Source organism: Bombus vancouverensis, chromosome 5 (assembly GCF_051014615.1).
Source record: "Bombus vancouverensis nearcticus chromosome 5, iyBomVanc1_principal, whole genome shotgun sequence".
Taxonomy (NCBI): domain Eukaryota; kingdom Metazoa; phylum Arthropoda; class Insecta; order Hymenoptera; family Apidae; genus Bombus; species Bombus vancouverensis.
Window position 1 is genome coordinate 15,353,972 of NC_134915.1, and position 25,832 is coordinate 15,379,803.

Below are 25,832 nucleotides of genomic sequence, written 5' to 3' on the forward strand. Positions count from 1 at the left end.
ATATGGACTTTAAAATTTATATGATAAATGTATTTCAAAATAATATTTCACATATATATATTTCGTATTGATATTATATGTATACGTGTGTATGCATGCGTGTATATATATATATATATATATATATATTGGTGCTGCCACCTGTTTTTTATTTGGTTCTTCGAAAGAAGTAACCGCAAGGCGCAATCACTGCTGCTAAGTTGAGTCATAATTAGTTTTATTTAATGCTTTGTTAAGAGTATTTATCAGTATGAAATGAAAACTTTCTTAATACTTTGCAATACTAATTTGCTTTTAGAGTACAATTATTAATATCATTCCTACGTGTAACACTTCAAAGAGTGATAAGCTTTTTAAAGTATGTATGTATTCACTACAATTATTTTGCACAAGTATACTAATCAAAAGTAATACAAAGTATTACATAAGGTGATTAAGACACGTTAAAAATTATACGAAAATAAAAACAGGGTATTTGTAAAATATCATACAACCAAAAACATGAGCACAAAATTTCTATTTATTGAATCAATGAATATTTTGAGTACGATACCTCAATATCATACGTTACTAGAAATATTCGTAATTCTGTGGCTTATTTGGTTTATTAGTAAGAGATATTTCAGTCGAGATAGAACATTAACTGAAGATGAAATAGAAAGGAAACTTGCGGAATGGAATCCTGAACCTCTCATAAATAATCCACAGATGAATCATATATCTTTGAATCCAAGATGCATAACATCTAGAGCTGGTAAAAGAATAGTGGTAGATGGGAAAGATTGCTTGAATTTAGGTACACACAATTACCTAGGTTTAACTGAAAATAATGAAATAGAAAAGGATGCAATAGCAGCAATAAGAAAGTATGGAGTTGGTTCTTGTGGTCCACGTGGATTTTATGGTACTGTGGATGTTCATCTTGAATTAGAAGAACGTTTAGCAGATTATACAGATACAGAAGAAGCAGTTGTATATTCATATGGATTTAGTACAATTGCATCTGCAATTGCAGCTTATTGTAAACGCAGGGATCTTATATTTGTAGATGAACAAGCAAATTTTGCTATACAGAAAGGATTAGATGCAACTAAGGCTAATATTATTTATTTTAAACATAATGATGTAAATGATCTTAGTAATTTATTGATGAAACAAGCAAAAATTGATGAACAAAATCTTAAAAAGGCAGCTAAAATCAAACGCTTTCTAATAGTTGAGGGTATTTATATGAATACTGGAAATATCTGTCCACTACCAGAATTGGTTGCACTCTGTAGGCAATATAAATTAAGGATATTTATTGATGAATCAATATCATTTGGAACCCTTGGTAAACATGGGAAAGGTATCACTGAACACTTTGATGTTCCTAAATGTGAAATTGATATGATTATGGGTAAGCAATATTATTCAATTATAATTATCAACAATAAACTACTATAGATCTTAATTTCTATTAATAATTTGTGTTATATTTTATATACTTTATACTTTTTAGGTTCTCTGGATTGGGCAATGGGGTCTATTGGAGGTTTCTGTGTAGGCACATCATTTATTATTGAACACCAACGCTTATCTGGTCTTGGATATTGTTTTTCTGCATCTTTACCACCTCTTTTAACAACTGCTGCTATTACTTCTTTAAATATTATGAAAAATAATCCACAGCTATTTAGATCATTAAGAGATAATTGCATAGCCATAAATGAGGAACTGCAAAAAATTCATTGCCTGGAATGTTCAAGTTTCCCAGAATCCCCAGTAAAACATGTATATTTAAAGAATAAGAAAGACCGCGCTACAGAAGAAAAATTGCTTTCTAAAATCTCTGATAAATGTATTGAAAATAATTTAGCAGTCATAACTCCTGCCTATTTAGAAGCAGAGAAAAATATACCTAGGCCTAGTCTTAGGCTTTGTATTTCTACACTTCTCAACAAAAGTGACATTGATTTTGCAGTGAATGTATTGAAAAACTGCGCTGAAGAAATACTATCAGTATAATTGAAAGTAAAAGAAAAAATTTAAAACCAGTGTTTTAAAATTAATATATGTTTTACACATGAATTATTTTTCTCTATCAATATATGATTGATTATATATTAATTGATTATATATAGCAAAGTATTCTCCTTTCTGAAAAATTTGACATTACTTTTTATATAATATTGTGCCATTTTCATATTGTGATGAATATATCATATTATAAAGATTAATTTAAAACTGATTTTGAATTAAATATAGATTATATTATGTGTAATTTCAAATGAATAAATAAATATAAAGCAATGTAAGATTTTTATCATTCATTTTATGCTATACCAATGCATATTATAGTAGTACTTACAGAATAATTATACTTAAGAATAACATCAATGTTTAGACTAAGTTAATAGCTTGCATTTCAAATTTAATTTGTAATCAATTATTTCTTAAATATAATTTTGCATATACAGGATGGCCCCACTAAATATCTCTCCCATTTGTTGTCATCAGTAGCAGACAAAAGATTAAGACGAAATGGAAAAAATAAATAATTGATTTACTTTCCATAAAAAATATAAATACAGTGTTCTACTTTTGGCATTAACTAATTAGACATTTGTTTATACATTTACAAAAAAATTTCATTTTGATATTTTGCTCAGTAGCTAAGTTATAAAAAAGAAACGAAATCTGTATAATATTTTGTCGGTCAAAAGTTTGACTACACAAAAAATATTAATTTTTAAATTCAATATTTTGTCCAATATCCGTTATTTCTTATCACTTTTTCTTGGCATAAAATATATTAATTAATTTTTTATATTGATCTACCGTAATATTACTCCAAGCTGTTTCAATCGTAAAGTTCATTTAAATTTTTCGATTTATAACCTTGTACTGTCTTTTTTATGATGCTCCACAAATTCTCGATTGGATTTTTGAGCTTTAACAAATGCAAGTCGTCTTTTTCGATTCCTAGAACTTAGCAGTGGTTTCTTTGGGGGTTTTCGTCCTCTTAAGTTAGTCTTCTAATCTTCTCCTAACAGTTCTAGCACTAATTTGTGTATCGTTTTTGTAGTTTATCTCTGCAGCAATATTATTTGCACTACGAAAACGATCCTTTTCGCTCAATCGATGAATACGGCGATCCATTTTCGGCGTTGTTTTCCGTGGTCTTCCGTTTTTCAGTTAATCGCAATACATGCCTGCCTTTAAAAATTTATACCAAGCTTGCTTACAAGCCGTTTCTGACCTGTTCACAAGGAAATAGCTTCTCTTTTATGGTCATCTTTTTATAAGACTTCAAGGTCGATATTTTTTTAAATAGAACCATATATTTATCTTTCAATACCTTTGTAGGCCATGAAAAACAAATTCAACGGCATTAATGGTAATAACCATATTGTTCCCGTAATTTAATTTCGAGATATCGTTTACTTTTAACTATTCAACTTACGTATTATGAAAACAGCGTATTTAAAAATTTATTATTTCTATGTAACTTTATTTCTTTATGTGCATTTAGACATTTTTTAAATATTCGCGCTAAGATAATGATTTTCCTGAGGCGCGTATCCGGTAAATCTTTGTGTCATGGAGAAGGAAGAACTTCCTCTTTCTTCCACATTGCACCTGCAAATTTTTGCTGAGGTAAGAAAATTTATTCCACATTATTTTTGTGATAAAATAATAGCTTACTTACTTTGCGTTTATAAAAATCATTTTATAACATTATTTAAATCATGTTACATTAATAAAATGCAGAAGGTATAAGATATTCTTGAATATTCAAGTGAAAATAAACAATATGTATATGCCATGTGGTCACATAACCTTAATTTTAGTAATCCCTAAATATTTTCGTATTTATAATTTATATGTTTAAAAGTATTGATTATTTACACATATAAAACTATCATATATGCTTATAATGGAAGTACATATATAAATTTTATTGTCTACATATACTTATATGTGTGATGAATTATGTATGTTTTTATACAATATTTGTTTTTCATAAATATTTTATATGATGATAAAATGAAACGTCTGATAATTCGAGAACCATACAGACGCTAGAAATAGTAGAACCCATCTGTGTGCGAATTACAAGATTATACATTACACATACGTGTAGTCTGATTTTAATTTTTGTGAAATGCCGTACAATATTAATAGTAAATTATATATAAATAAGCCTTTTTATTTTTAGTCCTTAAACGTTTTATCCCTATACACACTTCAAGATGGGTAGGGAGGACAAGGCAACATGGAAATCCAATTACTTTACAAAACTTGTTGTGAGTATTTCAAATATTTTATCGCGAAATCGTCACTAAAATATTTAATTCATATCTACATTATACATATATATTTTTTATACAGCAACTATTGGATGATTACCCAAAATGTTTCATTGTGGGTGCTGACAATGTCGGCTCTAAACAAATGCAACAAATCCGTATGTCCCTTCGTGGGAATGCTGTTGTATTAATGGGAAAGAACACAATGATGAGGAAAGCTATTCGTGGTCATATTGAACGCAATGCTGCCCTCGAAAAACTTCTTCCACATATTCGTGGAAATGTTGGTTTTGTTTTTACCCGTGGAGATTTAATCGAAGTACGGGACAAACTTTTGGAAAACAAAGTCAGAGCACCAGCTAGAGCAGGTGCTATTGCACCACTAAGTGTAATTATTCCTGCTCAAAACACTGGTCTTGGACCTGAGAAAACATCATTCTTTCAAGCCTTGAGCATTCCTACCAAAATTTCTAAGGGTACTATTGAAATTATTGTAAGCATATGATTCAATTTAAATTAATATCTTTTGTCTAAGTAAAAGGTTAATATAATGACAAGCAAAAAATTATATTTCATTATGTTTTAGAACGATGTACATATTTTAAAACCAGGCGATAAGGTGGGTGCATCTGAAGCCACTCTTTTAAATATGTTGAACATTTCTCCGTTTTCATATGGTTTACTTGTTGAACAAGTCTATGATTCGGGTACTATTTTTGCACCTGAAATTTTGGACATCAAACCAGAAGATCTAAGGGAAAAATTCATGGCTGGAGTGGCAAACTTAGCTGCAGTGTGTTTAGCTATTGGCTATCCTACAGTAGCTAGTGCTCCTCACAGTATTGCTAATGGATTCAAGAATCTGTTGGCCATTGCTGCTGTGACTGATATTGAATTTCCAGAAGCAGCTACAATTAAGGAATACATCAAGGTATGTTATATTCACATAATTTTTCAGTTTTCATCAACACATGCTGTAATAAGTTCCTAAAATATTGATGTGATGAATCATGTTTCTGAAAATCTTATGTAATTAGTGCCAGAGCTAGAAATAGTGGAACCCACTGGCACTATTAAGATTCTTGTTGAAAAATGCATAAAATGCAGTCTGATAACATATACTATGTATAGCTTACATGTAATTACTAAAATCTATCTAACATTATCTAACGTTTTTATAGGACCCAAGTAAATTTGCTGCCGCAGTTTCTGTTGCTGCACCAGCTACGGCTGCTGCAGAAGCACCAGTCGCGGATAAGAAAGAAGAAAAGAAAGAGGAATCTGAGTCAGAAGACGAAGATATGGGATTTGGTTTGTTCGACTAAAATACGAATGTACATACATATATATGTATTACATGATTAATGACGTGAATATTTTAATAATCCGAACCTTCAACACATACAACACTGAAATAAAAAGTGATTCATAACATACGTTGCATATCAGTTTAATCAATCCTTTTACTTGTTTGTTAACTTCATTTATTTTCACAAATTTATATCAATAATAAAGGTAAATATTACACCATTTAAACGAGTGATATATCAAATGATAATTGATAAAAGTAAAAATTTTAAAAATAAGGATCAAAATTTTAGTACGATAAGTATAAAGAATCTTTTGAAGATATGTCGAAGGTTTTTATTTAGTCAGTAATTATTTATGGTTAAATACCTTAACTATAAGAGTCGATATTATTGGTTTGTATATAGCCAAGATTTATAAAATGATTAAAATTACATAAATTTATGTACAAATTCTTTATTTTATCATGCTAAAACATATGATAAAATCAGTATCTGTCTATCGAATTTTTCATCCATATTAATAATTAATTCTTGCGTTCCTGTGGCTAAGTCACTCGGATAACGTAACAGTAAAAGAACTGTATATCTATCGTGATAAAATTGATCATCCCTTTAGTGGGATATCTCCCAAGACCAAAACATAGCGCTTTAAGAAAAAACGTAAAGATTAAGAACAAATGTCCTTTTGTATTCAAGTTCTTTTTTATTTATATTTACATTATACATAAATAAACAATTTTATGTAACAAATAATACTGCCTGTAATGTTTATTTACTTAAATTAGAGTATCATTTACCTATAATTTACAAATTTATTGTTTCATTTTGCTTTATTTAAAGTAGACCGCATTTCTATTTAAGAAAAAAGTTACATGATATAACTGATAAGATATAAAATATGTAGCGGACTATAGTCTATAAGCGCGACTATAGAGAATCTGCATTAATAAGTTCTTAACAGTACATACATATGAACCACGATTGACCCGGCTACCGGAATCCACGTTCTGTATTGCGAGGGGTTAATCTGTTTAATTACACACGTGAGTCATCTGGACTGGCCAGAGAAATGTTATATTATGATTATCTTTCAAGGAAAGAATGGTATATTGCTATCTAAAGAAAACAATTATTACTATACAATTACCTAAGTTTTATCAATTGAAACATGAATTGACAATATTTTAAGCCGATATCTCCAAGTGTTTCTAGTCGGAACGTTGTGGTAGGAGGATATGATTACCTTGTAGTTATATATCATTGAAGTGACGGGATACTCATAAAAGACTGTAGTTAGTCTACAAAGCAGTATTATACTTTATTTCATTGTATGATTTGTGGCGGTTTCTCCGTACGTGAACGTGAAATTAAGATTGTACCTCGATATAACTCGGCAGAAATCGGGTTAAGTCGATCTTGCGCGAAATTCTATTTCAAGTGTCAAATTAAAAAAAAAAGCTTATATTAATTGTCCTGTATAATAATGGGATTACTATCCGAAGGAAGCCCTTTAACCTGGGAAGAAACGAAAAATCTTGCTGACCATGTTCGGAAACATGGAATTATTCAATTCATTAACCTATACAAGAGACTCAGGGATCGACAGGGTGATATACTCAAATGGGGCGATGAGGTAATATTTATTTTTTACATTTTCGTTATGTGACATTTATCAACACTTATCGTAATGTCATGCAATAATATTATTGCATATATATGCTAAGTTATTAGGAAGCACGTTATCTTCTTTTCGTGTAATTTTCATACGGAATGATAGAAATACAAATCACGCAATATCTTCTATTATTAACTTATGTTAATTTTTAAAGAATAATTTTAATTTTATTGATAAATATTATTTCTATTATATTATTTTTAATTTAATATAATAATGTAGTTATCATATCCCATGTGCAATTGTAAAAATATAATTTTGATAAAAAATTAAATTTAGACCTTAATTCATTATCTATTTGTTATCTGTATATTACTTTTATTTGTTTGAACTTTTATAACATTCTTACGACATTAATGTTTGTAGAGGCAATAAATGAATATTTCCAGCAATTATAGATATTAAACTACTGTAAGGAATGACCTTGAGTTTTCTCCTACTACAATTCAGTCTTAGATACATGATTCAACATTTTTTGCTCTATTTTATTGATATATCGCCCACTTATAAAAAATTGACATATTTCTTAAATCTACTCTTATCATTGTTACTTCCATATTTAAATTATTAATATTTTTAATGTGATTTCTAAATAGGTTGAATATATGCTTATTAAATTTGATGATAAAGCAAAAACTGCAAAGCTTAGTTTAAGAGCTGCAGAAATATTAAAAGTATTAAATGAAAAAGAATATAATGATCCAGAGTAAGTATCTTATTCTTTATTTTTTAAAAAGAATTTTAATCGATGTAAATTACAAATATTACTGAAATATATCTTAAGTTAGCTGTTTAAATATATAACAATATATTTTAATAATAATTATATTTTTTTTAATAATGATAAAATAATCTAAAATATTTAAATAATTTGTTTCACAGCAATATTAAATCATTATGGAGACCTGAATATGGTGCTTATATGTTAGAAGGCACACCAGGGAAACCATATGGTGGCTTATTAGTTCATTTTAATGTTGTTGAAGCTAACATGAGATATAGAAGGCAAGAAGCTTCAAAATTACTTGAACCCAATGAAGTTTTAATGTCTTTAACTAATTTTCCTAGGTATGTAAGTTAGTATTTTTATCAAAATTTATTATATTTGATATGTATGAAATACATTGTTAGCTTAAATATTCTCTTACAGAACAGGAGCATATGATTTCACAGATCCTCCAACACATCCAACTCCAAATTCAGGGGCATCAAAAAGTTTATTTTTTCCAGATGAAGCTATATATCCAGGTCATCCGCGATTTAAGACATTAACGAGAAATATAAGACTACGACGTGGAGAAAAAGTTGCTATAAACATTCCTAGTATGTACTTATTGTATTTAATAGTTGTACATGTGTATCTTTTTATGAACATAAAAATTCAGTTAGAACTTGACATGAAGTGTTTCTTTGCAGTTTATAAAGATAAAAATGTTTCAAGTCCTTTTAAAGAGGATTTTAGTCCCTTTATTGAAGATGAATCAAGTTGTGCAGCAAGAGAAGATCATATTTACATGGATGCCATGGGTTTTGGAATGGGTTGTTGCTGTCTACAACTTACTTTTCAGGCTTGTAACATAGAGGAAGCAAGGACATTATACGACCAATTAACGCCTTTATGTCCAATAATGGTCAGTAACATGTAAAAATATAATTGTGTTTTCATAAGTTTTGAAGGCATGAAGTTAGCATATTCTTTCATGCATACTCTACAGAACATTTATTTAACATTCGACAGTTAGCTCTAACTGCTGCTAGTCCATTTTATCGAGGATATATAAGCGACGTTGATTGCCGGTGGAATGTGATATCTTGCTCTGTAGACTGCAGAACACAGGAAGAACGCGGCTTAAAGCCTTTGGAAGAAAACAAATTCAGAATTAGTAAATCTAGATATGATTCTATTGATTCATATCTTAGTGAACAAGGAGAAAAATATAACGATGTTCCCTTGATATATGATGATGAAGTATATAAACAACTATTAGATAATGGAATTGATAAATTACTTGCACAGCATATAGCTCACTTATTTATCAGAGATACTGTATCTTTATTTTCTGAAAAAGTCCATCAAAATGATTTGGAGGATACTGATCACTTTGAAGTAATTATCATTATTATTATCAATTGAGTTTATCTATAAAAATTTAGCTTTGTATACAAACACAAAATATAAAATTTCAGAACATACAATCAACTAATTGGCAAACTATGCGATTCAAGCCACCACCACCAAATTCATCTATAGGATGGCGTGTTGAATTTCGTCCATGCGAAGTTCAAATTACGGATTTTGAAAATGCTGCAATAGTTTGTTTTATTGTCCTTCTTACAAGAGTTATTTTAAGTTATAAATTAAACCTTTTGATACCAATTAGTAAAGTTGATAAAAATATGGCTCGGGCACAAAGGAGAAATGCAGTTACAGCAGAAAAATTTTGGTTCCGTCGAGATATTACATCAGACGCAAAAAAGCAAGATGATGGACAACCAGAGTATACAGAATTTACTGTTAACGAAATTATTAATGGAAAGGTATTAATACTTTGTTCATGAATGAAATCAATTAATAGATCTCAAAAATATCCTATAATATATTATTTGTATCAGGATGGTATTTTTCCGGGTTTAATACCGTTAGTAAATTCGTACTTAGCTAGTATGGATGTAGATGCGGATACACATTGTACTGTACAAGCATATATAAAATTCATACAAAAAAGAGCTTCTGGAGAATTATTAACGACTGCTGCATGGTTAAGGAAGGAAGTTGTTTCACACCCAGAGTACAAGTACGTATGTCATTTAGTATATATGTGTGTATGTGTCTGTGCAAAATGTATGAAAATTTTTATTATATTTCTAACCCTATATTACATTATCTAGAAACGATTCTGTAATAACACAACGCATCAACTATGACTTATTAAAAAAAGTACAAAAGATTATATCTAATGAAATATCGTGTCCAGAATTACTCGGAACGTGTATGCTATCAAAAACTAATGAAACTATACCTGCAGCAGTTGCAAAAGCGGAAAAGGTTCCCATGTGAATTATTGTTGTTAATGGCAATGGATTAAATATGCTTAAATAGATATATATATTATATTATATATATATTATATATATATATATAATATAGATACACAATGACTTAAATAGATAACGATTAATATAGATTTAATTTTCATTTATTTTAGTGCACTTCAGATCTTCTTGTACATACTTAACATTTAAAATATTGTGTGTTCACGTCCAATGATTTCATGGTTTCTAAAAACGGTAACATTCCATAAAATGATATTATACCCAGTACATTAAAAAAATATATACTTTTGTAAAAAGCAACAGTTTACTTTGCAATAGCAGTTTAATTAGAGGACAAATTTTAACATAAACATACAATATAAATTATGATGTTGATATGCTTAAACATAAATAACAACTACTAAATTACAATGAAACATGTCCTACATACATCAATTTTAGGAAATAAACAAACAGCAATCGTTTTCTTCGAGGTCAAATGTACTTCATAATATAGGAAAAAACACATTTTTTTTAAATTTATAACGAAAAACTTTTGGGATCTACATCGTCTATAATGCTATTGTTGTTTTATGTTACAATACTATATTGTTTATTTAATGATAAATATCATGTAGTTCTTCCCAAAAGTCGAATTTTATTATTTTATTGTGAACAATACTTAACAAAATTTAATAGTATTAACATTTGTATTTAAAAAAATATGTTTATAAATTTTTACTTATTTTATATTCTTATTTTTATTTTCCTGAACTTGTCCTATAAGAGATATAAGTATTCCATAACAAAGCTATAGATTGTACTACTAAAACCTGATGATGTAAAGGTACAAAATAAAAGTTAAATAGTTGTACCATAGGCCAAATCTAAAACAAATTTTTCATTCACAAATCTTTTCACATAATTTATTTTTAAATATTTTTAGATATATATTGTCTTAATATGTTACCTTGTAATTATTTTTTAAAATATCTGGGTACTCATTATACAATTTTTTTTTTAATTGTTCTAAGTCATTTCCTTGTAGAATACCAATTGTTGATAGTAAAACTATTAAAAATGCAGGTGCAAAAAATAATTGATCACAAGACACCTTCTTTAATACTACAATTCCTCCCTTTGAGCCAATATATTTATCTAATATTCCATACCAAGTTCGTGTGACAGGACCCTGCCATATAAATTTAATGGAATTTATTTTATAAAAGCTTATGCAACAAATGTATAATTTATTCAATTTAATCAATTACTTTATAGATTTTATTATTATTTTACAATCATATGCATTATTAAGCTTTAGTAAATCAATATCATACATGTTATAAATAAAAATCAAACATTTTTGCAGTTTTACATCAAATTTACTTACAGTAAGGAAAAATCCTATGCATCCAAACTGAGCTGTTCTTATAAAATCTAAATCTTTAATTTTTCTTTGCTCAACTAGATTTTGTGCAATCTGATCTCCAAGTGCCATTAACGTACCTATTCGTTTAAAAATGTAAATAACTATTAATATATGTATAATAATAAAAGAATTTTTGATATTTTAAAAATGCTGTATATGTATGTTTTTTACCCGCTTGTACCGCTTGAGTGAGTAACGGATATCTTGTTAAGAACCTTTGGTATATTTTGACAACACCCAACATGTTCATAGGATGTGTCATTATCACATTAAAAGTTATTAAAATTTTGTTGGTTACTTCTTAACTTCATGCATATTACGTATCTTTAATCTGATATTACGTACACACAATGTACATGGTTGTCATATTATGAAACTATTTTATTGAAAATACATTTGATTAGTACATTTAATTCACGTTATATGAGATTTAATAAATACACGACATGTGATAATATGTAACAATGTGAAACACGTGGATTATTAAATTTACAATTTACAGTAGTATAGTAGATTTTATTTAATCCATAGAATCATAGTACACATAACGCATGTATGTTAACACACAACATACATATATGTATCTATTTTATGTTACGAGAAAAGAAATTCCTCCTAGTTTTTGTTATCAATTATAAAACTGCATTATAAAAAGTAAATAATGTTTTAATATACTTATAGATACTTTATTTTAAAAATATATGTACATGTGCATATGTACTATATTTTACCAGGTATTTGTTTGGTATTCTGTTACCAAAGACGTGATCGTGTTGTGCAGCCGTTTAAGAATTTGGGGAATTTCAGGCTGAATTGTTGTTACCCATATAGTACCGCTGACCAGGGTTACCATTGCCAAGTAAAATCCCTCACCAACGATAACATGAGATCATATTACCCCTGCTATCACTCCACAACTTGCTCGTATCACATGAAATAAATTTCTTCTTACATCTTTCCGCATTACGTCCGCGATTTGTTCCCCTACCTTGTTTCTCTACGGTATGAGTAATGACGTCATTAATCCATTAACTATACTATTGGGTTGGCAACTAAGTGAATCCGGATTTTGTCAATAGGTGATCTTAGCATATTCTTTTGTTTTGTCAACGTGTTCAAAGCATCTAAGCTATATTGTTTTCTTGTTGTTGGACTTCCACCTTTAATTTAGTAAAAAAATTGTATCGATTAGTTATTTAGTTTCGTTTTTATCTCAATTTAAAAATGAAAGAACACCTCGCGCATTTGAAACATATTTTATTGTATTATTTCCGAAAAGTCAAGAACGCATCGCAAGCATACAAGAAGTTACGTACCGTATATGGGAATGAAGCCTCGAAAAAAAAGCGGCGTCAAAATTCGTTTGCCAAATCTCTTTCTCGTGTTTTTTCGTCAATATGAAGGAATCCTGTACTTTGAACTTTTACCAAGAAACCAAACGATTAATTCAAACGTGTACATTCAACAACTCGCCAAGCTGAGCGATGCAGTTCAAGAAAAGCGGCCAGCATTGGCAAATCGTAAGGATGTTGTTTTCCAGCATGATAATGCAAAGCCCCACACATCTTTGAGGCCATGATCACTCGCCAAAAATTATTGGAAATAGGTTGGGATGTGTTGTCACATCCACCATATAGCTGTGATCTTGCGCTGTGATCATTTAATACAGTTTTTTGCTGGTAAAAGTCAGAAGTTTTATGAACATGGAATTATAACACTGCCTGAAAGATGGCAAAAGGTCATCGACAAAAACGGACAATACCTAATTGAATAAAATTATATTTTTAAGCAAAAATTTTGAATTTTCCTTCTTATTTAGACGAAATAAACTTCGAAACAAAATACCTGTATTTCGATAACTAATTACAAATTGAGATAAGCTTTGAACTATTACAATTTTTATGTTTTTAGAAATATGTCTGAACACTGAACTCTATGTTACAATCCTTTCTCTTCTGTCGTTGTTTGGTCTATTTATGTTGTTGGATTTTAGATAACAAAATGCAATTTATTTACTATCTAATAAGAAAAATTATTATTAATTAATGATAATAAAAATAAATTTGGTTGGAGTTAATCATATAGAAAAGCGAGCGATTTATGCCTTGTCAATATGCTTTATTATGGTAGCAAAAGTAAATATACAAAATGAAGAATTATTATAGTTATCATTGATAAATAATTGTGACATTTAGTCGATAAATCTTTTGTTAAAATCCATTTGCTTATTGTTGTTCGGTTACGTTACTGCACAAATTCATACTTGTCGCGCTACACGGAGTCATAAGCGTGCGTCAATAAATAAAAGTTCTTAAAATTTACGCTACGGGGAGCCACCTAACTATAACGATACATAACAACTGTATTGAATGCGCAGTTGGTCATACTGCTGAACTGACAGTACGGTCAGAAAATGGTTGCAAAGTAAAGATGGCAGTGAGAGGTGATGCACGAATTCTCCTCCTCGGAATTTTATGTATTTTCTTGTTAAAATCATGTAATGGAGCCGCGACAGATATTGAATTAGACGCAAAAGCACAGTTGTTACATAGACTTGATAGTTTAAATCTTTTATTATATACATTTTTATTGATATTAACTGTTTTAACAATATGGACATTTAAGCATCGTCGTCTTAGGTTCCTCCATGAAACTGGTCTAGCTGTCATTTACGGTAAGTCGTCTGCTATAGTTTATGTTTACGTAGTATAAACGTAATAATAAAGTGCATGTTTTGCAAATTTTTATAGTTTTTATTTATAGCTATAAAGGTCCCTTTGTCATTTTATTACTGCATAAATATAACACATATTAAATACTTTTCTGTCTCAGATCTATATATTTTTTTATATATACATATATCTTTTTGTATGCTTTTAAATTCTGATATTATAAGCTGATTTGATTTTATCTATACATAAATTAAAAGAATATATTTAATTTTAGTTATTCGTAATTAAATATTCTATAACTTTTATAAATAATTGTATTTATGATTATATAAAAATAACATCTCCTTGAAAAGTATAAGTAATGAAACTGATTCCTAAAATTATTCAATATCTCATTTTATCTATATTTTATCTATCTTTACGAATATAAAAAATATTACATTATAAATATTACATCATCTATGTATACAATTTTATCTTTATATGTATATACACCTATGTAAATAAAAAAGTAAGATTTAATAAAATTTTAAAAAAGAATAATTTACCATCATGTAAAGTATTGATTATCAATTGTTAATGACTTTAAATTGTATATAAATTATAATCATTTTATAAAAATTACATAATAAACATTCTAACTACAGACAAATTATAAAAGATAATTGTATTATTTAAATCTTTTAAGAAATTAGAAATTAATTATTCATATATGTCTTTCTAGGATTAATTATAGGGGCAATAATTCGTTATGGTTTTACAACAAGTAGTACCATTCTTCATATGCCTGTTGTGCCAGACAACAGTAGTAAATATAATCAATCAGTTCCTCCAGATACCTTATGGTTACGTTTTCCAGAAGATAAAGGAGGTGGTGTTATTAAAAATAAGACATTTGCCTATTCATTTAGGGGAGAGATTTATAAGCAAGATAATGAGATAGATTTGAAGGTATTATTTAATACAATTATTCCATTTCTACTAAACTAAAATTAAATTAGACAGTAGAAAAACTTATTATATAAAAATATAAAATTTTAACAGGCCACCTTTGATCCTGAAATATTTTTTAACATTATTTTACCACCAATCATTTTCCATGCTGGGTATAGTTTAAAACGTGTAAGTAATAGTATATTTGTTTTTTATATTTATTATATAATATAATACAATATGAAACACCATAGAATTTGATATTTCTTTATTTCAGAAATACTTCTTTAGAAACTTAGGAGCAATTCTTATGTATGCTTTAATTGGAACATCTATATCAGCTTTTGTTATTGGGTATGTTTTTCAGATTTTAATGAGAAGTATGTATGATTAATAAGTACACAATTACTTTCATGTCACAATAATAAATTTATGTAGAGTTTTTGCGTGGAACGTTTCTTGTGATAATTTTATGTCCATAGGTCATTTAGATTGAATATATCTGTTGTTTTCCTCATAGGCTGCAGATAAATGGAAAAATTCTTTGTAATATAATGATATATTTTTTTAATTATACTCTTCTCTGATATGTACACTATTTGTCTTCTTTTCAGAGCTTTGATGTATGCCTTTGTGCAATTAATACCACATCTTTCTGCTTCATTTACATTTTTGGATACCTTATATTTTGGTGCATTAATATCTCCTACGGATCCACTGACAATAATTTCTATTTTTAATGATTTACATGTAGATGTAAATTTATATGCTTTAGTATTTGGAGAAAGTGTGTTAAATGATGCAGTTGCAATTGTACTTAGTGGGTATGTATATAAAAACATTACAAATGTCAGCAAGAAGTTTCAGTCAAATACACACATAAATTATATGTTCTATTGTAGTGCCATACAAAATTATGGAGAACGTTATCAATCAGGTTCAGGCGGATTTGAAACTGTAGCATTTTTCCAAGCATTTGGTGATTTTGTTGGAATATTTAGCTTATCTTTATTTATTGGTGCTACCATGGGCTGTATCACTGCTTTGTTAACTAAATTTACTAGAGTCAGAGATTTTCCACTTTTGGAATCAGCATTATTTGTTTTAATGTCTTATAGCACATTCTTAATTGCTGAAGCATCTGATCTTACAGGTAACATTCATAAAAATCTTACATTACCTTGAATTTTCATGTAGATATTTTCTGCTAATGTAGTTAATATTTAAAATAATTATTTACATACAGGTGTAGTCGCTGTCTTATTCTGTGGTATTTGTCAAGCACATTACACGTATAATAACTTAAGTCCAGATTCGCGGCAACGGACGAAACAATTGTTTGAACTTTTAAATTTTTTAGCTGAGAACTTTATATTCAGTTACATTGGTGTTACAATGTTTACTTTTCCGAAACATCATTTCGATCCAGGATTTATTTTTGCAGGATTTGTATCCTTATCATTTAATAATGTTTAACTTCATATATTATATATCAAACATACATGTAACATTGAAACCTTAACCACTTTATTATAGCTTTGTGCATTATTAGGTCGGGCAGCCAATGTATATCCATTATCTTTTATATTGAATTTAGCGCGAAAACCAAAGATATCGTTAAATTATCAGCATATGTTATTTTTTGCTGGTTTACGTGGAGCCATGAGTTTTGCTCTGGCTATCAGAAATACTGTTTCGGATGCTCGGCAGGCTATGTTAACAACAACGAGTTTAATTGTAATTCTGACAGTCATCTTCCAGGGTGGCGCAACAACCCAGTTTTTGAGCTGGTTTAATATACCGTAAGTGCAAAAGATATCTTTTTTATTATTTTTCTCTTATAATTTATTTATTTAAATAAATTACTTTCTTTCAGAGTTGGAGTAGATGAAGAAATAGAAGGATTATCACACAATGGAATGCGCAGTGTAAGTATTACATTTGTATTTTTAGTTATTCTAAAGTCATGTATTAGTTTTCATTTTACAGAAATAATATGAAATTGAATTTGTACTAACATATAATGTGTGCTAGGTTTCTTTTTATGTATTTTTGGTATAAAAAATATAGTAATATTTATCAATAACATGTAGTTTAGGTTATCTATGGCTGATATATGTTTTAAAAGTATATTATTTTTTATTATTTTTTGTAACTTCTCAGATTCTTTTTCATGCATATACTTTTAGTCGTGTTGCTTGTTAACTTATAGTGGTTTTTTTATTTTATGCAAATTACAGGTTTATGTATATTTATTAAATATATTATTATAAAATATAGTTAATGAAACACTGATATCCATTATTTAATATATATTTAAATAAAAGGTACAAATAAATTTTTGTTAATACAATGTACATCAAAAGTTGTCAGATGCAAAATTTTAATAAGATTAGTTTTTATTAGATGTTGATCTTTAAATCTTATTAGTTATAGTTGATATCCAGAAAGCATCTCTTTCTATATAAAAGTATAGTGATTTTTAATTAATAGCCAATATTGTTTATAATTTAAAAAGTATATTGGTCCACTGTGTCAATGTTTAAAATCATTATTATTAAAACTGGAAGTATTTTAAGTGTTTAGAAGTGGTTTAAAATATTCTCAGAATGTTGGTTATTGATTATAATTTATTTATTTTAATACATGTTTTGAATAAAGATTATTTGATATAAGTAGAAAAAAAAGATATTTTAATTATTGACTTTTTGGGCCATTTATTCACAATATATAAAAAATCATTTATTGAATATAAAATAATCTAAATTATTCAGGAGTATAGTTTATTTATAAAAATTAAAATGTAAGAATATTTGCGCATGAATGCTTCAAAATTGTTCTCATACTGTTATATTTTCTATCCTTTATGTATTCCCAAGTATTATATTCCGAATTATTGTGGTGTGCACTTTTAATATTATACACTATTATTAAAAATTCTTAAAATCTTTATTTCTGTGTTTGAAAAACGTCCGAAAAGATTATACTTGCAAATGTTTGTTTTCTAGTTCCACTTAAGTAACCTTGGGTTACTCTTGCACAAAAACTACTAAAATCATAAATAGCTTGCACTAGAACTTAACTTTTTGGAACATCCAGCATGTCTAATTACATTGTAACAAAGTTGGTAAAAATGCTTGGTTAATTCTAAATAATTTCGCTTAATAATATTATAAAAAGATTAGAATTTAACGTACTAATGTTAATAGTCTGGTGGCGAAGGTGGCTTTGGAGATCTGGACATACATAGGGAGAGAAGTCCGCCGGTATGTTTTCATTTTAATTCAAAAATTGAATTATGCTATTTATATGGTAACAAATAATTCGTACATTTAACTTGTTATATAAATATATAAATTCCTATGTTTATTACATTGAGATTAATTTGATGCTATAGACTTTTGTAGTTATTTAATCTTCTCTTACATGACTATGCAACATATAAATAGTTTTGTACATTATAAGTAGTATTGTCTGAGTTGCTTTCTGTCATTAGTACAGATGTGCAAAATAATCAAATTATGGTATTTAATAAGGGATTTAATAAAAATTATCTTATTAAAATGCTTGCAATGACCACTAATTGTTATATTACATTAATTGAATTATTGTTTGTCAAAAATAATACAATGATACCAAAATAAATATTTCTGTTATTAATATTACTTAAATATTGAATTATAGATATGTTAATATCTATTAATACATACTAACGATTTTTAAAGGTAGGATTTAGTTTCAAAAGTGACACAGAAATTGTTATTTTATGTTAAAGATTTGTAAAATATGTTCTATTTAAGATTTAACATTTTGAAAGCGATATTGCTAACAAATTTATAGATGCTTGTGTTTATATCATGCAAACTAAAAATTCAGCTTCTATTTATTTATGTATATATAATAAAAATTAATTGCAATGTAATTATTGCTTTATATATGTAGAAAATTTTAGTCTTATTTTCATTATTAAACATCAGTTTGATTTGCTAATTGCATGTGCTTCAATATTTCCTTTTGTATCATTTTTGTTATCCATTCTGTATGTTGATGATTAGTAGTGTATAAAATATATACATATCCATTTACATTCATTAACAAAACATATGCAAACATAATTAACAAGGCATACCAATATAAAGATAAACAATTAAGCATGTTTTTAATACTTAATAATAATGCTAAGTGTTTTATAATATAAAAAGTTAATTAATCTTGATATAGAATTTCTGTATAATATGTGCTATGGTTCTTCAATTATTTTTATATATATAATTTAAAGTTATTCATTTAATTCTTATTTAATAAATTATTTAAACTGTCATGATCTTTTAAATATTTTTGATAAGTATAATTTTATACTTAATTACATTTGAAAGAAGATATCATTATCATACAGGATGGATAATCCAAATATCCTTCACATTTCACAGTATAATTCTATGCAGGATGGATCATTACCAGGCAGTGGCATAAAACCTAATGAAAAAGCATTACTTGCTAGAATCTGGGGTGACTTTGATACTCGCTACATGAAACCACTTTTAACTCACTCCAGGCCTACATTATTAGAAACATTACCAGTTTGTTGCACACCTTTAGCCAGGATTCTCACAACAACACAACAAATGACACAGGTACAATATATGATTTTAGAAATGTTTATTTTATTAAAACTGTTGATAAAATAGTTAAAACAGTAAAGATGTTAGATATTTTTTGTGTTTTTTATGTTAGGATGAAGCTGTTAGAAAAGCAGATTCAGATTCAGATTTTTGTCTCGAAGATCGTGAACTGGAACGTCGAAGGAGTAGTATTCAACCGGTGAGTTTTCATCAACCTAATCTCAATTACACTATTAATCCGTGCTATCAGCCTAACAGCACAGATGTCACTAATCCAGATGAACCTTATGTAATCCTTAATTTACACAGAAGGTAGAAGTACTGGATTTGAATTAAAACATTTGAATTTTGTATAAAAATTATGTATGAAAATATTTCTTACATTGGTATGAATGAGTTTATCATTTATACCTAATTTTCATGTAATTATATTTTAAACATTGTTTCAAATTATCTCTTCGTTATACCATTTACATAAAAACACTTGTACAACATAGCCTTTCCATTTTATATGAAAGTAACATTTTAGTATTAGATGTAATATATGTTTCTACTTAATGTCAGAAGTTTTCAATATTAGCAATTGTATAGGTTTCACTTATTTATAGTATCTTCTCAATGTAATAAGTAATTCTTTATGTCAAAACCTTTCATATAAAATGTATAGAATATGCATGAAAAACTTATTTTTCTTCACTGTAGATATGCAATGATACACATTTGTATAACTGATTAACATATATACTGAAGTTTATTCATTTATGAAATATACCATAAGTGTACACTAATTATTCAAATAAAATCTTGTTAATATAAAAATAAAATATTGTGTATCACTGTCATATTTAGGTTTGTGGGTTATTAACAATACTAACAATGTTTTTATAATGACAAAAATCAATCATATATAAAATATATTGAAGTTGAAATGCTATTATATAGGCATGAATCTATATATATAGTCTTCTTACTAAAGTTATTTTACAGATGCAGTAAATGTATGCAACTATTCTATCTATATATAACTATCAGTAATTACTTGTAAGAAACACGTGAAGAATTAATGAGTTTATTCGAAAAAATTTATTCAAAATCAAAATATGTGTAATACTATAATTTGACATTTCCTTATCCACATAACAGATTAAATGTTAAAGAGATCATTTCATTTCTTCTTTTTATGAATAATCTTTTTTCTTCGAAAATTATGTTTAATGTCTATTATTAAAATAATATTTAAGAACACTCAAAATATTTTTATTCATTTAACTGAAATGTGAGAAACCTGTGTTTTTATCCAATATATATATATATATATGTATGTATATATATGTATGTGTATATATATATATCTTTTTTATCAATTTAGAGCAAATTTTTTAGTCTACATTTGATCGCGCTCTTACCGATTTTTTTAGAGAAAAAGAAATGATGATGATGATGAGGACCTAAGAATCATTGGAATGGAAGGATTTATTCCGTTAAGAACATTGTAACGAGACAGAAGCCATTGAAAATAATGTTTTCAGAAGATTATTTTTAAATGCTTTGTATATTATACTTGGGGGTAGGAGTAATTATTAAAAATAATTATTTTGTATATATTAAAATTTTTTAATAATACCTTTAATTTTTGCATTAATGTTAAACAGAATTTACATTACTAGTTAACATTTCTGAATCTTTGCAGATTTACAAAAAATTACTTTCTTATTTAAAAAATCTGATGTATAGTATTTATTTATTATTTAAAGATCAATCATCATATTTATACTTTCTATATTTATGTTCATAATTATAAAATGTTATTTAAAATTGTTATGTTTAATATATGTGTTTCTTTTAAGTCTTAAAACTAGACTAATATTATAGAACAAAATATCTGTATCGCACCTTTTATTTTCTTGATATCAAAATATAATGTATTTTAATGTAAACGCAAATTACAAAGATCAAAAGACACATAGCACATAAACAACAAATTTTAAAATGTACATATTGTGATTTCTTTGAAAGTATTAACATAAGTAAAATAATTATAGTAAAGAGTCTGATAGAATTTTGATCTATATATATATTAAAAGTTTATATAAAACTACTAAAATTTTTAAACATATTGTAATTGAACATTAAACATAATTTTCAGTGTTCAATTCATTAATCTGAAATTCTTAAAGCTTTCTAAATATCATTATACTTCATTAACACCAAATCATTAATATCATTATAAGGTTTATGAAGCAAATATTGTCCTATCATTTCTACAATTTATTTTTTTTTCGTACATTTTATTTATTCATAGCAATATTGGAGAAGGATCTGGTTTATGTCTGTCACTTAATGAATGTTATTGCATGTAGCCTGAGAAACCAAATTACTTTTCAGGCATCAATTTTTATATCAGAAATGCTATCTAAAAGTTGCCGCTTGCACACTACTTATGCTATTAGTAACAAGTAATTTCCGCAGGAAAAATAATCTTTTACATCTGCTTTCTATACATTATTTACCAATATTTCTCACTATATAGTTATACTACTTTTGTTTACATTTAATTGTTGGTGTAAGTTTTAAATAGCACTGCATATCATTTAGTGCACATGTACTTAATTTTATTTGGTGTAGTTTATTGATGTGGTCAAGAAAAAATGAATTGTATAAGTGTTTTGCAATTTTATATATTTTATATTTAAAGAAGAGATTTTAATAAATTATAATAGAGTATTATTAATATTTTGTTCAGAATTTTTTAAAAATTATACTATTGTGCAATCGGCAAATAACTTATTTTAATAATGATAAACATGTTGCAATTATGTTCATATTTTTCTAGAGGAAAAAGTTTTTAGTTCTGTGTAAATTATTTTTTATTTTTGTATGAAGTATTATTTTTATTACATTTATTTTTATTTTTTAAATATTTTTACAGCATATATTGCTTATTTATATTTGGTTTCTCCACAGACACATGTAAGGAGCTCTCCAAACAGAATACATTTATAAGAGTAAATCTAATATAATTTATGAAGTTGTATACATTTTTGGGGGAATTTGGCTGCATTGATTTAAGCATTAAGTAATTACTCTCTTTGTTGTACAATATGCCATAAATATTTATACTACTTAACATTAATATGTTATTTCACACAGACTCTAATTCGGTATGTTTAATTTCTAACATTCTCTAATTTTGATACCAGATAAATTTTAATTTCTTCAAATGATACAAAACATGCTTTCTGATAGATTGTAATCAACATCTCAGATAATACTTAATGAGAAAAGTATGACATAGGTATGTGCGTATGCAATGTTGGTGTCAAATATTACATATTACTATTGTATTATAGCTTCTATAAATGTTAATTATATTTTCCTGGTATTTATTTTCTTTGGGAAGTATTATCCAATATTTTGGATAACAAATGACATTGACAACAAAAGATTGAATGTAAGTATTATACAAAGAATAAATGATAGGGAGAAGGAAAAAAATTACAAAATATATTTGTTACTATATACTTGTTGTATATACACTGAACTTACAAAAATTATTTGCTACATTACTAAATTATGAAAAGAAATCGTCAGTAAATAATAAACCTTCTCCTTATTTGATAGTCTATTTATTCTAATTATGGTACTTGCATAAAAGTAGATTCTTAGATGTTGACTTAAACCTGTACACATTACTGATTTTGTCGCAATGATTTTTATGAAGAAATTTTACATATACAAAATCAATAATAATTTTATTCGGTATATTAAATAATGTGTAAGAATCTAAAGATGAATTCTTGATCTATTTAATACTTTGTGGGGCAGCTGGGAACTGTGATGGGAGAAGTTAGTCCGGGACCACTACCATTGCACACACGCGTCGCCTTGCCAGGTTTGGTCGGCAAACATTTATAGAGACTAATTGATATTGGTAAATAAACTTACCTTTTTATGTGTAATATTATATGTGCAACTGATAAATGTATTTATTTGAAAAGCTTAAAAAATCTGTGCAAACTATTATATCTAATACTATTCATCATAAGTAGAATTTGGAAGATGTTTCTATTACTTCCTGTTTTTGTTTAGATATTATAAAAAATAAATCATATAAGTTGTTAATGAAATGTGAGTGTATGCTATTATAATAAATGTAACTTATATTATTTTCATTTTATAATTAATATTATTACATTATTATCTTTTGATTGTCATGAATAAGTCTTGACAAAATTATTGACAAAATCTTTCATAATCTATATGCATGTGTGTATATATATGAATTATATGTTACTATGTTATAGCAACATATATATTACATTTATTGGTTGTACTAAATGTAACAAAGTTTTGTTATATGCAGTACCAACGAATCAATTATATGAAAATCAATAAATATAACTTATATTTTTCACTTGGTATATAATTTATAATTCAGTGGAGGTCCTGGTTTGTAGTAATTATTGCAGAAAAATTTATTTTAAAACGTTATTGAATTAAATATGTTATTGTGACACCAACTAACAGTTGCATTATGCATTTGAATATAATAATTCATAACACAATGTGACAAAAGAGGAATAAGAAGTAATATGTTTTGTCAGAAATTTTAAATTTGTAAAATTAAATTAAATATAAAAATAAACTCTGAAAAAAATAGTTACATCAATACAATGACAATAAATTAATATGATTGAATTTTAATATTCTTATGTTGAAAACATAATTTTAAATTATTATATTTGGATGTACCTTGCAATAATTTAAAGTTAACTTTGTTTGGATGAAGAATTTAATTTTCTGTTCAGCAAATTGATTTTGCTGGCATATATAATAATATTTGCATTTAAGGTGCAGGACACTTAACATGCGATAGCAACATAAATACATACCATTTGTATTATAATTTGTAATTGTATATGCATAAGTGGTCTAAAAATTAAATCAATCAACATAAAACAATTTATTGGAAAGGTTATTATAGACAGAAATTATAAACTGTGCCAATCCTCGCAAAAATTACAATATAAATTATAAAATTCTTCTGTGAAAATGATTATAAGTAAAAACTTTAACATATTTTAAATGACATATAATACAGTATTGTTCTCAGAACAGTACAAAATACATATTACAAATTATAAGAATACAAGAATTAAATAAAATAGCATTATCTGGAAAATGTACTGTAATTATTTTTCAGAATCTTATAGTGCTATTGATAATTGCATATTTGTTACATATGGCACATATATTTGTCAGGTATCTACTTATATAATTTTTTATATATCAACATTAAATGTGTGTACATAATGTACAAGTATATTCAACTATGATTTATTATCAGTAACATTTGAACTATTCATAAAACATGAAAAATGAAAGTTATGAATAAAGTATGTGAAGTCTTATTTTAGATGTTGGCTGTGAACACAACAAAAATATTTAAATATGTAGTTTAAATATTAAAAGTGAATACTCAAATTGCAGCATATTAAGAAAATATATCTACAACATGTGTATGCTATTCTTTCTACAATTACCTATATTTAAATTAGTAAATTATTTTTTAATTATACAAAATACTACTTGACTTATTATGATATTGCATAACAAGCAGGATCGTAGCACATAGCTATTTAAATGCTCTTTTTCTAAACATTTGTGAATTAAATAATATGTAATAATCATTGCAATGTATACAAATATATATATATATAATATAATATAATAATATATATATAATAATGTTGTGATACTATCTGATACTGTCTACTATGTACTACACTTTACAGTGTTTAATAAAGTATTTGTAAAAACAATGTGAGTATACGTAAGACTTAATCAAATATTACAAATAAATAAA

The 25,832-nt window shown here is 26.9% G+C and overlaps 5 protein-coding genes across 15 annotated transcripts; 4 read left to right on the forward strand and 1 right to left on the reverse strand.

Moving 5' to 3' along the window:
- The first annotated feature begins 150 nt into the window (after positions 1-150).
- Spt-I (serine palmitoyltransferase subunit I) lies at positions 151-2,297 on the forward strand. The gene is made up of 2 exons (XM_033337492.2): positions 151-1,399; positions 1,502-2,297. Exons 1-2 carry the CDS (start codon positions 502-504, stop codon positions 2,005-2,007), a joined length of 1,404 nt encoding a protein of 467 aa, XP_033193383.1. The 5' UTR covers positions 151-501; the 3' UTR covers positions 2,008-2,297.
- Positions 2,298-3,567: 1,270 nt separating this feature from the next.
- Positions 3,568-5,728, forward strand: RpLP0 (ribosomal protein LP0). Its single transcript, XM_033337755.2, has 5 exons — positions 3,568-3,639; positions 4,202-4,289; positions 4,375-4,785; positions 4,879-5,223; positions 5,474-5,728. Exons 2-5 carry the CDS (start codon positions 4,236-4,238, stop codon positions 5,615-5,617), a joined length of 954 nt encoding a protein of 317 aa, XP_033193646.1. The 5' UTR covers positions 3,568-3,639; positions 4,202-4,235; the 3' UTR covers positions 5,618-5,728.
- Positions 5,729-6,835: 1,107 nt separating this feature from the next.
- Gclc (glutamate--cysteine ligase) lies at positions 6,836-11,060 on the forward strand. Its single transcript, XM_033337753.2, has 9 exons — positions 6,836-7,235; positions 7,874-7,983; positions 8,160-8,345; positions 8,428-8,600; positions 8,694-8,908; positions 9,016-9,384; positions 9,465-9,815; positions 9,891-10,072; positions 10,167-11,060. The coding sequence occupies exons 1-9, from the start codon at positions 7,086-7,088 to the stop codon at positions 10,333-10,335; spliced, it is 1,905 nt and encodes a 634-aa protein (XP_033193644.1). The 5' UTR covers positions 6,836-7,085; the 3' UTR covers positions 10,336-11,060.
- On the reverse strand, positions 10,459-13,410 carry Mpv17 (Mitochondrial inner membrane protein MPV17). Of its 2 annotated transcripts, XM_033337762.2 has the most exons (6): positions 13,056-13,395; positions 12,471-12,899; positions 11,911-12,115; positions 11,701-11,816; positions 11,281-11,502; positions 10,459-11,197 (listed from the first exon to the last, which is right to left on the reverse strand). In XM_033337762.2, the coding sequence occupies exons 3-6, from the start codon at positions 11,999-12,001 to the stop codon at positions 11,072-11,074; spliced, it is 555 nt and encodes a 184-aa protein (XP_033193653.2). In that variant the 5' UTR covers positions 12,002-12,115; positions 12,471-12,899; positions 13,056-13,395; the 3' UTR covers positions 10,459-11,071. The 2 variants fall into 2 exon arrangements, with proteins under 2 accessions (XP_033193653.2, XP_076475005.1); XM_076618890.1 differs by lacking the exon at positions 11,911-12,115 and having other exon boundaries at positions 13,056-13,410.
- A 699-nt stretch (positions 13,411-14,109) lies between these two features.
- Positions 14,110-25,788, forward strand: Nhe3 (Na[+]/H[+] hydrogen exchanger 3). Of its 10 annotated transcripts, none has more exons than XR_013058516.1 (14): positions 14,111-14,413; positions 15,136-15,362; positions 15,456-15,533; positions 15,622-15,698; positions 15,959-16,168; positions 16,247-16,497; positions 16,591-16,793; positions 16,881-17,146; positions 17,221-17,272; positions 18,554-18,610; positions 19,775-19,978; positions 20,079-20,165; positions 22,931-23,127; positions 23,792-25,788. XR_013058516.1 is itself a non-coding variant. In XM_033337749.2 (13 exons), the coding sequence occupies exons 1-13, from the start codon at positions 14,170-14,172 to the stop codon at positions 23,879-23,881; spliced, it is 2,121 nt and encodes a 706-aa protein (XP_033193640.1). In that variant the 5' UTR covers positions 14,110-14,169; the 3' UTR covers positions 23,882-25,788. The 10 variants fall into 10 exon arrangements, 8 of the variants coding, with proteins under 8 accessions (XP_033193640.1, XP_033193634.1, XP_033193635.1 ...); XR_013058515.1 differs by having other exon boundaries at positions 22,931-23,042; XM_033337749.2 differs by lacking the exon at positions 22,931-23,127 and having other exon boundaries at positions 14,110-14,413; positions 19,790-19,978; positions 20,079-20,255.
- The last annotated feature ends 44 nt before the right edge of the window (positions 25,789-25,832 follow it).

Coding starts and splice junctions, on each gene's coding strand:
- Spt-I (XM_033337492.2), top strand. CDS start 502: ATGAGCACAAAATTTCTATTTATTGAATCAATGAATATTTTGAGTACG. Junction 1,400..1,501: donor TGAAATTGATATGATTATGG/GTAAGCAATATT, acceptor TATACTTTTTAG/GTTCTCTGGATTGGGCAATG.
- RpLP0 (XM_033337755.2), top strand. CDS start 4,236: ATGGGTAGGGAGGACAAGGCAACATGGAAATCCAATTACTTTACAAAA. Junction 4,290..4,374: donor ATTACTTTACAAAACTTGTT/GTGAGTATTTCA, acceptor TTTTTTATACAG/CAACTATTGGATGATTACCC. Junction 4,786..4,878: donor AGGGTACTATTGAAATTATT/GTAAGCATATGA, acceptor ATTATGTTTTAG/AACGATGTACATATTTTAAA.
- Gclc (XM_033337753.2), top strand. CDS start 7,086: ATGGGATTACTATCCGAAGGAAGCCCTTTAACCTGGGAAGAAACGAAA. Junction 7,236..7,873: donor TACTCAAATGGGGCGATGAG/GTAATATTTATT, acceptor ATTTCTAAATAG/GTTGAATATATGCTTATTAA. Junction 8,601..8,693: donor AGTTGCTATAAACATTCCTA/GTATGTACTTAT, acceptor GTTTCTTTGCAG/TTTATAAAGATAAAAATGTT.
- Mpv17 (XM_033337762.2), bottom strand. CDS start 12,001: ATGACACATCCTATGAACATGTTGGGTGTTGTCAAAATATACCAAAGG. Junction 11,817..11,910: donor CACTCAAGCGGTACAAGCGG/GTAAAAAACATA, acceptor TTAAACGAATAG/GTACGTTAATGGCACTTGGA. Junction 11,503..11,700: donor GCATAGGATTTTTCCTTACT/GTAAGTAAATTT, acceptor TTTATATGGCAG/GGTCCTGTCACACGAACTTG.
- Nhe3 (XM_033337749.2), top strand. CDS start 14,170: ATGGCAGTGAGAGGTGATGCACGAATTCTCCTCCTCGGAATTTTATGT. Junction 17,273..18,553: donor CACACAATGGAATGCGCAGT/GTAAGTATTACA, acceptor TAATGTTAATAG/TCTGGTGGCGAAGGTGGCTT. Junction 19,979..20,078: donor CAACACAACAAATGACACAG/GTACAATATATG, acceptor TTTTTATGTTAG/GATGAAGCTGTTAGAAAAGC.